Source organism: Phacochoerus africanus, chromosome 16, assembly GCF_016906955.1.
Source record: "Phacochoerus africanus isolate WHEZ1 chromosome 16, ROS_Pafr_v1, whole genome shotgun sequence".
Taxonomy (NCBI): Eukaryota; Metazoa; Chordata; class Mammalia; order Artiodactyla; family Suidae; genus Phacochoerus; species Phacochoerus africanus.
The window spans coordinates 6,895,937-6,905,092 of record NC_062559.1 but is presented as its reverse complement, the minus strand read 5'-3'; the positions used below and the strand labels follow the sequence as shown (position 1 = coordinate 6,905,092).

General features: G+C 58.8%; 1 protein-coding gene across 2 annotated transcripts; it reads right to left on the bottom strand.

Moving 5' to 3' along the window:
• Positions 1-871: 871 nt before the first annotated feature.
• FAM131B (family with sequence similarity 131 member B) lies at positions 872-8,748 on the bottom strand. Of its 2 annotated transcripts, XM_047763664.1 has the most exons (7): positions 8,585-8,748; positions 5,946-6,055; positions 5,573-5,608; positions 5,187-5,280; positions 4,700-4,897; positions 3,024-3,167; positions 872-2,255 (listed from the first exon to the last, which is right to left on the bottom strand). In XM_047763664.1, the coding sequence occupies exons 1-7, from the start codon at positions 8,610-8,612 to the stop codon at positions 1,783-1,785; spliced, it is 1,083 nt and encodes a 360-aa protein (XP_047619620.1). In that variant the 5' UTR covers positions 8,613-8,748; the 3' UTR covers positions 872-1,782. The 2 variants fall into 2 exon arrangements, with proteins under 2 accessions (XP_047619620.1, XP_047619621.1); XM_047763665.1 differs by lacking the exon at positions 5,573-5,608.
• Positions 8,749-9,156: the final 408 nt, after the last annotated feature.

The window sequence follows — 9,156 nt, the reverse complement described above, 5'->3', positions numbered from 1 at the left end:
ACCCACAGCTTCCGACTAGGTGACTTCACCTACCTGTGCTCACTACACCTGTTTCCTCCAAAATCCACCTGCGGTAGCCATCCTTCCCCCCCACCCCCAGAAGATGTGTGACATGGCCTCCGTGGCATTTCAGGGGCACATGGGTACGAAAGTGTGGACCAGATTGTGGGGGGTCAGGGTCATAGATGGACAGAAACACCCCAGTTCTCAACCTCCTCGTTCCAAAGAAACAGTCATCTGGGGCCGGGCGGTGGGGTGCGTGTGCGTACGTGCGCGTGTGTGTGCGCGCACACACGCATGCACCCAGGCCCTGAGAGGACGACAGGGTTCCCTTCCTGGCGGGGGACCCAAGTAGTAGGACCCCTCCCTGTTCAGGTGGGACCCGAGGCCTCAGAGCCAGAGACTTAGATGGACGTGAGGAAAGAGGGAGGGGGGACAGGGACCCTCGCAGCTTCTCCCTCCTGTCCAGGTTTTGGGCGCCAGTGCAGCAGGAAGGGGCTGCTGCCACCTCTCTGCTCTGCCCCTCCACCCTGTGCCCTCTGTCACCATGTGCTGCGCGAAAGTCCCCACCAGAATGGAAAGTGGGTGTGGGAGGGCAAGCGTTTCAGGGGCTTATGCCTCACTCTCCGTCCTGGAAGGAAGAATACGCGGATCCCCCCCTCTCCTCCTCAGGAGGCCTGGGGCCAGAGGAGGACACCTGTGAGGCCCTCCTGGGAGAAGGTGGAGAGGGGCAAGGGGAGCCGAGCGCCCACACTGCTCCGCAGCAAAGACCCCGCCCTGGCCCAGGGGCCTGACAGCACCAGACCCCTCTCTCCACCCCACTCAACCCTGAGTCCCCAAGAAGTTATAAAAATGTAGAAAAGGCAAAGAGAAAAGTGTAAACAGCTCCAGAGAATTTGGGGGTGGATGGAGGGAGACACAGCCTCATGCTTCCCCATCTGGCCAGGACACCTGCATTCTGTGTCCTCTTTGGGGCCGGGGCTCCCAGAGCAGGGGATAGAAGAAGGCAGAAAAGGGAAGAGTTGGAGCAGCCAGCCCCGGCAGGGTCCTTTCCCAGATCCTTAGGGTCCTTCTTTCAGCCACCAGATAGTCAAGATCCCAGAACTAGTGGCCGTGCCTGTTCTTGGTCTCCCCAGCGACCGCCTGGTCTCCAGGTGGGTCTTGATATCCAGAACCAGGCTTGTGCCCCTGTGCACCCCAGCTGGCACGTCCGCCTGCTGACTCCCGGTCGCAGAAGCTGTGTTACCTCTGAGGGCAGACTCTCCACCCTCTAATGAGATGTGGTCTCTACGTTGCTTCCCCTGTGCCCATGGAACCACGTCCGACAGCCCCTGAGATCTGGTCCTCACAGGACGAATGAGCCTGGGCCACAGGCAGAGAAGAGCAAGAGTGACATGGAGAAAGGAGGCCTTCAGACAGCCACCATCAAGGTTGCTGGAAGACGAGATCAGAGAGCGGAAAACCGAGATCCGAGGGCCATTCTTGGCTCCTGTGCTCAGGACACTCACCGGAGCCCCGCCATCACAGACCCAGAAGCCCGCAGCCGAGCCAAGTTCACAGCCATCTGCTTGCCTGGGCTTCAGTTCCTGGACCTGTGCTTTCTCCAGTGTAAGCCTGGATAGCATCCCACCCTGGCCCTCTGTTTCGCTGGCGAGGACTCCTGGGCTCGTGGCCGTCGGTCTTCTGCCCAGGTTTCAGCCGTCCTTCTGGGGGAAGGGAGGGTGTTGCTGCAGCCATGCCCCTCAGGAGGGAGTGGAAGGCAGGGCGTGGAGTGGGAGGAAGCTAGTTGTTGGCCTCGCCCTCCTCCTCATCGAAAGACTGCACGCCCGAGGATGTGACGTCAGACACTTTCCGGCTAAGAGCTGTGGACACCTCAGGGTCTTCTCGTGGGGAAAGCGACTCCAGGTCCCGGCATCCCGCATCCTCTTCCTCCTCGGGGGCCAGTGGCCGCTTCTCCTCCTCGGCAGGGCCCCTCGCCAGGTCCACCCCGCCCACCCCTGGAGCCCAGTCAGCGTCTCCCCCGAGAAAAGATGGGGGCTCCTGAGCAGAGTATCCTGAAGCAGGTTGGGAAGGCCCCATTTCATGCAAGCTGGGCTGTGAGTCATCAAATGCAGGGCCAAGGTAGGATCCTGTGGCCGGAGAGGCGATGAGGGACTGGTCGCTTGCTTCCCAGGCATCCGATGAGCCCAGACAGTACATGCCCTGGGACACATAGGAGTGAGGCCATCCGTCCATCGGGGCTTGAGCGAGGGCATCTGTAAAGAGAATTGTGGAGATTGGTGGGGCCACAATATCGAAGGCAGTAACTATACGAGTTCCCGTCGTAGCACAGCTGAAAGGAATCTGACTAGGAACAATGAGGTTGCGGGTTGATCCCTGGCCTCGCTCGGTGGGTTAAGGATCGAGCATTGCTGTGAGCTGTGGTGTAGATAGCAGACAAGGCTCGGATCTGGCGTTGCTGTGGCTGTGGTGTAGGCTGGCAGCTGCAGCTCTGATTAGACCCCTAGCCTGGGAAACTCCACATGCCGCAGGTGCGGCCCTAAAAAGACAAAAGACAAAAAAAAAGGCAGTAACTATCACACAGAGAATGGCAGTGAGACACAGAGGAGGGAGGGGAGTAGGAAAGCTGATAGGGACAGCAAGTCTAAAAAACGGAGATGAGGGAGTTCCCGTCATGGCGCAGTGGTTAACGAATCCGACTAGGAACCATGAGGTTTTGGGTTCGGTCCCTGGCGTTGCTCAGTGGGTTAACGATCCGGCGTTGCCGTGAGCTGTGGTGTAGGTTGCAGACATGGCTCGGATCCCGTGTTGCTGTGGCTCTGGCGTAGGCCGGTGGCTACAGCTCCGATTCAACCCCTAGCCTGGGAACCTCCATATGCCGAGGGAGCGGCCCAAGAAATAGCAACAACAACAACAACAAAAGACAAAATAAAAATGAAAATAAAAAACGGAGATGAGAAGGGGTAGCTTAGTTGAGGAGGTCTCTCAGGATGCTGGGGTTGGATTCCGGAACCATCCCTCACCCTGACTCTCCATCAGCTCCTGGTAGTTGTCACTGTAGTTGCAGCCCAGTGGCTCCTGGGTGGAGTTGACACTCATGTCCTCACCATCCATGGAAGACCAGGCCATGAGAGTGGCCTCGGAAATAGCAAACTGTTCCATGACACCTGGGAGAAAAAACCTGGTTAGCGAAGGGTACCTCCAGGAAGCCTCAGACACCTGCCTGGGGGACAGCAGGGCAGCGCTGTTAAACAGAAATATAATGCAAGCCACTTTTGCAATTTAAAATTTTCTAGTAGTCATATTAAAGAAAATGTAAAAGAAACAGGTGAAATGAATTTTAATAATACATCTGGTTTGACCTCATCTACATAAAGGATTATCATTTCAATATATAACTTATATAAAATTAATGAGATACTTCACAGCCTTTTAGTCCTATGAAGTCTGGGAAATTCAGTCTATATTTTTACACTTACAGCACCTCTCCATTCCGACGAGGCACATTTCAAGTTCTCGATTACCACATGCGGCTAGTGGCTACTGTACTGGACAGCACAGCCTTCGCATATGCCCCAAAGCAAGGTAAAATCATGGGAAACTGCCCGGAAGATCAGATTTAGGATTCCTAGGGGAAAGAGCTGGGGGCTGCGGCGAGGGGTGGGGGGGGGGGTGGGGAGGCGTCTTCTGGTGAGATATCCTAAGGGATTGAAATTGGCAATTTCCAGAAGTTTATCTTTGGAGGTTTTTAGCAATGGTCGTTAGCATCAGGCAGTCCAGGCCAGAGGAATTTAAATGGGAGGGACTGTCGGTCCCCAGTGGTAACAGGTTGGAAGTTCAAGGTCATGGAAGGAGAGGGGAGGGAGGACAGAATGGTGAATATAGGTAGACTTGGGGTTCCGATTCTAGTCAAAGCCATAAGGAAGTCGAAGCTTACATGGCTAGCTGCCTACACTACCCCCCACAGGTTTGTCTCCCCTCCACTGATGGTTCTTCCACCACCACCACCACCAAAACCCGGCTCTTCTGTTCCAGATCTATCATTTGTCCTAGGTATCTTACTGAGACCTGCCACTAGGACTAGGCCAGTGTTGAAGGTACACCAGATGCCTGCCTTGTGCCTGTACTGCATACACGCTCATCTATACACACCCTCTCCTCAGCCTGGTCCTTGATCTTCTAGTGGTTGTCACAAGTAGTGAACCCTGTAAGTGAATCCACGACTGTGACATGCTGATGGGCAAAAGGCTAAAAAGAACCCCAAGGCTTTTCTTTCTTTTGTGTCAAGAAACATAAGGGAGTTCCCCTTGTGGCGCAGCGGAAACGAATCCGACTAGTATCCACGAGGATGCAGGTTCAATCCCTGGCCCCACTCACTGGGTTAAGGATCCAACACTGCCATGAGCCCTGGTGTCAGACACAGACCTGGCTCGGATCAGGTGTTGCTGTGGCTGTGGTGTAGGCCAGGCCAGCAGCTGTTGCTCCGATTTGACCCCTAGCCTGGAAACTTCCATATGCTGTGGGTTGGGCCCTAAAAAGCAAAAACAAAACAAACAAAAAAAGCAGAAGCAAAGCCTTTTGAAGCCTGTGGCTCCTGCCCTTTTTTTTTCTTTTTTTTTTTTTTCCTGAGGATCAGGATGGAGGCTCGGTCTCCGGCCATCCTGAAGATGCGTCTCTACAGGGGCTGGGGAACTAGTACCTGCCAGGAAGCGTGCCTCCTTCTCGCCGTCGCTGAGGTCGGAGTAGGCATCGGTGTCCCTGCGCACCGCCTCATGGCTGTGTTGCGGCTGAATGGCTGGTGCCTTCCCCCAGCCCTGCCATTCAATCATATGGGCCACCCGGCCCTGCCCCATGGCTGTGGGCTTTGTCACGTGGTCCTTCATGCTTCGAGAAATCCCTGAGGGGCCAGACAGTCCCCACATCCTCCAGAACATCGCACAATACCCATACCAGCCCCATGAGCCCCACCCTAGTCCCATGGGACTGCCCCATGGAGGGGGCAGGTGTGCCCTATGGCTCCGTATATGGGAGGCAGCCGGGAAGGTGGGAAAGGCTTGATCGAAAGGGCAAGGAGTTCAGGGGCCCGGGGATGAAGGTCTGCTCGGGCCTGAAGGGGCAGGGAGACAGAGACCAGGACCTTCTAGGTGGGCTCCTGTCTGGATGCATCTGCAGGTTGGGGGTCTCACCTGAGAATGATGACTTGGCCAGGGCCCCGATGCCATAGGCGTTCGAGTTTCGCTTGAGCTTCGGAAGGATGGACGTGGTGTCCTCCATGGAGAGCTGGGGTAGGGAATGGGGGGGGACAGAGGCATAAGATGCTCTGGGGTGCTCTCTATGGGGAGGACAGTCCGGGGTTTCCAGGAGGAAGGATAGGAGCTAGGACAGGTGATAAGGAAACCATTATACCCAGAGCTCCCAGGAGGCCTCGCCCCCAACCACCCTTGAAAGTCCGGGGGTCGGTAGAGAACGAGGGCTCACAGGGCCCGCGGAGCCAGGGAGCCCTGGGTTCTGTGGCAGGCCTAAGGGAGCGGAGTTAGGGCAGGTGAGGAGGTCTGGGGGAGGCTGCACTCACATTGATGCCATCCCAGGAGAAGTCGGTCCGGGTTTGCTGGGAGGAGAGAGCAGACAAAGGGAGTGTGGTACCCTGGGCGCTTTTCCAGGAACGCAAGGAACCCTGCCTTGCCCAGAGGGACTCTCACAAGTGAAAGTGAAGGTGGCCTTTCCTGAGATTCATGCCGGGAATCAGGGTCTCAGGGTGGGGCATTCGCCTTGTATTTGAGGAAAGGAGGACCGTCCTGGGAAAATGTCAGTCTGAAGGCGTGTTGGGGGTCGTGTCCCGGAATTCAGGAGGCTGGCTAAAGGACCGGGCTTATGCGTGGTGGTTCTGGGGGGCTGTCAGGGGTCCTCCGGGAGGGCGGCTGAGCACGGAGCGGGGGGGCCCTCACCTCGGTGGACGGCCGGTGCAGGCTGCTCCCGTGCAGCGAGCTGGTGCTGTCCATGTTGATTTGGTCCACATCTTTCAGGCCCTTCCAGTCGACGGCAATCACCTCATTTCCTGAGGCGGTCATACAGTTAGTTGTTCCCCTCTGGCCGCCCTATGCCCACCCCAAAGGCCCCTCTTTGTTCTTTTCCTTCAAAATGCTGAGGCCACCCTCAGCATTTTGAACTCGGGGCCCAGTCGCCTGAAGACCCCTCGCTCCCCGCCAGCTCCTGCTTCTGATGGCTTATCTGCTTTGACATCCTTACTGGCCTCACGTGTTTGGGAGGCGGGACAACAATGCGGAGCTCCGCCCCGAAGAGCGCACTCGGAAGAGTGCCCTGTGGCCTCATCCGTGGCCGTGGTTGTTTACAAGGAGGGGTCAGTGGCAGGGTTTTAGCAGGGACATTGTTCTGCATTCTGTCCTGAGTCATCTCTGTGGGTTTCTCAACGTGCGTCCACGGGGACTGTGCATCTCCTTGCTTAAGGTTCTGCACATAAGGGCAGAACTTTTCTAGGGCCACGCTTCTCAAAGTGTCACCTTTGTTATTTGTGAGGTGGAAGAATTGCATCTTCCCTAGGGGCCCCTCCACAGGAGTGGGTGCATTTGTCTGATGGGAAGGGGCTTTGGTGGGGACAGAGGCACGAGCTGGGTGTGTTCACCTAGAAGCGATGAGAGCAGAGAAAGCAAAGCGTGGGATGGCATCGTTGTACCTGACCGTTGGGAGACTAGTGATGGGTTAAAGCAGAGAGAGGAGGGGAAGACAGCTGGAGGAGAACCGGCACCTTTGTTAAAGCAGGGACTAAAAGAATGGGAATTCGAGTCAAAGAGAAGACAAAAGACAGTGGCTGAGCGTGGAAGGGTTTGAGAGCTGCCTGGGAAACTGGAGGGTCCAGAAGGGTGGTCATTGTTCAGCTGAGGCCGGAGCTCCTTGTGTTGGGAGGTTGCTGGTGTGAGGCCAGGGCGTGCCTACTGGAAGGCTCCGGAGAGATTCACCTGGGTGGTAGATGCTTGGGTTCAAGCATCAGACAGCTGCCTGAACACTAGATTGTTTCTGCACAAAGTTTTATGCTTCTGAATAGAGAGAGTTAGGAGTCCACTCTTGAGAAGGGGTGAATCGAATGGGGTCTTGGGCACCAGGAGACGTTTAGCATGCAGCAGCATAGCTATTGCAAGAGGAAGGGATTGTGGTTAACGGGGCTGAGAAAGCTAAGACCCCTCCCAAGTGGGCACATTCTCCCCTGGGGCTACAAGGGGTCCAGCCAGAGGCTGTGGCTGGTAGGGAAGAGGAAAGATGGACACGGGGCAGGCAGGGAACACCCTCTGAGGAGAAGCGAGATGGGAAGGGCAGAGTGGGAGACAGGGCGGAGGGGAGGTGGCCTTTGTAGAAGAGGGAGAGCTGAGTCAGAGCAGGGGGGGACAGGGAGGGGGAGGGAAAGAGCCCAGAGAAGAGGTGAAAGCAGAGGAGGAGGGGGGTATCCATGGAAATAAATCGGGTCTCCGAGAAATCAGGCTTCCGGAGAGGGAGTTTGTTTGCAATCAGAATAGGAATTATTCCCTCAGCCTGAGGTCACTGGGGCATGTAGGCGGGAGAAATCGGGAGTTGGAATAGGAAAAAATTGGGGGGTTTGGGAGAGGGTTGGACCAATCTGTTGAGCAGTGAGAGTGGAGTGGGTGCCTGGGGTGAGGGAGAAGGAGGTGGGAGGCAGGCAAAGGTTGAGAGAAAAAGAATTAGGAGGCGCCTCTCTTCCTTACCCCAATCAAAGGTAAATAAAGAGCTGGCCCCGCCCCGCCGGCCCCCGCTGACAGGTGCAGTCGGGTCGGCGGGTTCCCCAGCCCGGCCAGCCCCACCCTCCTGGGATCGAGCACCCGACCCCTCGCTGGCCCTCTAAACCCCTGCTTGCTCCGGGCGTCCCCCGGCTCTTCCCCTCCACCCCAGCCCAGCCGGGCCCCATTCTCTTCGGGCGTGGAACCCATTCGCCTCCCGGAGGCACCAGGCTCATCCCGCCCCCGCCCCGGAGGGAAAAATGCACGTGAACAAAGCAAATCGGGGGAGGCAGGAACGACAGAAAAAGGCAAAGGAGAGGGGAAGAGAGGGGGGCAAAACATCCAAGCCAGATGGAGGCGGGGTGGGGGGGTGCATGCGAAAGGGACTCCGGGCTGACTCTGAGGCTGGGGGTCCTTAGAAGGGGGGCTGCTCCAGAAATGGAAGGGGGCAAGGAGGCGCTAGGGAAGGCAGAGTCGAGGCCGACGGCCTGGAGGTGGAGGGTGAGGAGACTAGAGAGTAAGGGAGAGCGACCGAGCAGAGCGAGGAGGTTGGTGGAGCGATGATGGAGAGGGACCGCGCCTGGGGGAGGGCGATGGAAGGAAGAAAGCTGGAGGAAGACGGAGAGAAAGCCGGAGCCCAGAGGGCTGCGAGCCCCGCAGGCTCAAGAGAAGCGCAGGGATGAGAGGAAGGCAGGGACCGCGAGGGCACCGAGGGAAAGTGAGGGAGCCAGGCCGGGCCGGGACCCGGAGGGGCGCGGGGAGTGGTGGGGGAGGGGGCCGGAGGACCGGACCCAGCAGAGCCCTGCCGCCGCCCGCTCGCACGCCGCCGAGGTACCCACCCACGGTCCGGGAGCCGATGCAGCCCATGGCTCCGGGCCTCCAGGCCGGGCCCTCACCGACGCGGGGCGGGCGCCGGGGGGAGCACCGGGAGCCGCGCCGCCGCCCCAGACGCTCTGCAGCGCCGCGGCTGTCTCCGCTCGGCTCCGCTCCCCCCTCCCCTCTCCATCCCTCCCCACGGCAGCCTCCGTCGCCGCCGCCGCCGCCGCCGCCTGGCTCCCCCGCCCCGGCTCGGCTCCCGGCGGCGGGGAGGGGGCGGCCCGGGGATTGGCTGCGCCGGCGCCTCCCCGCCCTGCCCCCGACCCCGCAGCCGCGCTCCCCGCGCTCCCCGCGGCGCTCCCTCGGGGAGCCGGGCGGTCGCCGGGCCTCGCGGCCGCTTCCCTCCCTCGCCCTTCCCCAGCCCCAAGCGGGGGCTGCCCGCCGGGTGCGCGCTGCGCTCGCGCCGGGGGGCTGCTGGAGACCCGGAGGAGGCCCGCCTTGGGTCTCAGGAGCTGGGTAAAGAGCCCCGGGCCCATCCTTCGGATGGGGCAGGGGAGTGATTTTGAGGGTCGGGGTTGGGGATGCCTAGAGGGAA

What these genes read in the sequence shown, in the direction of transcription:
- FAM131B (XM_047763664.1), bottom strand. Translation starts at nt 8,612, where the DNA reads ATGGGCTGCATCGGCTCCCGGACCGTGG. An exon ending in TGCACCGGCCGTCCACCGAG is followed by an intron (nt 5,609 to 5,945) that starts GTGAGGGCCCCC and finishes CTCTCCTCCCAG; the next exon opens with CAAACCCGGACCGACTTCTC. An exon ending in GGAGCTGATGGAGAGTCAGG is followed by an intron (nt 2,256 to 3,023) that starts GTGAGGGATGGT and finishes TTCTCTTTACAG; the next exon opens with ATGCCCTCGCTCAAGCCCCG.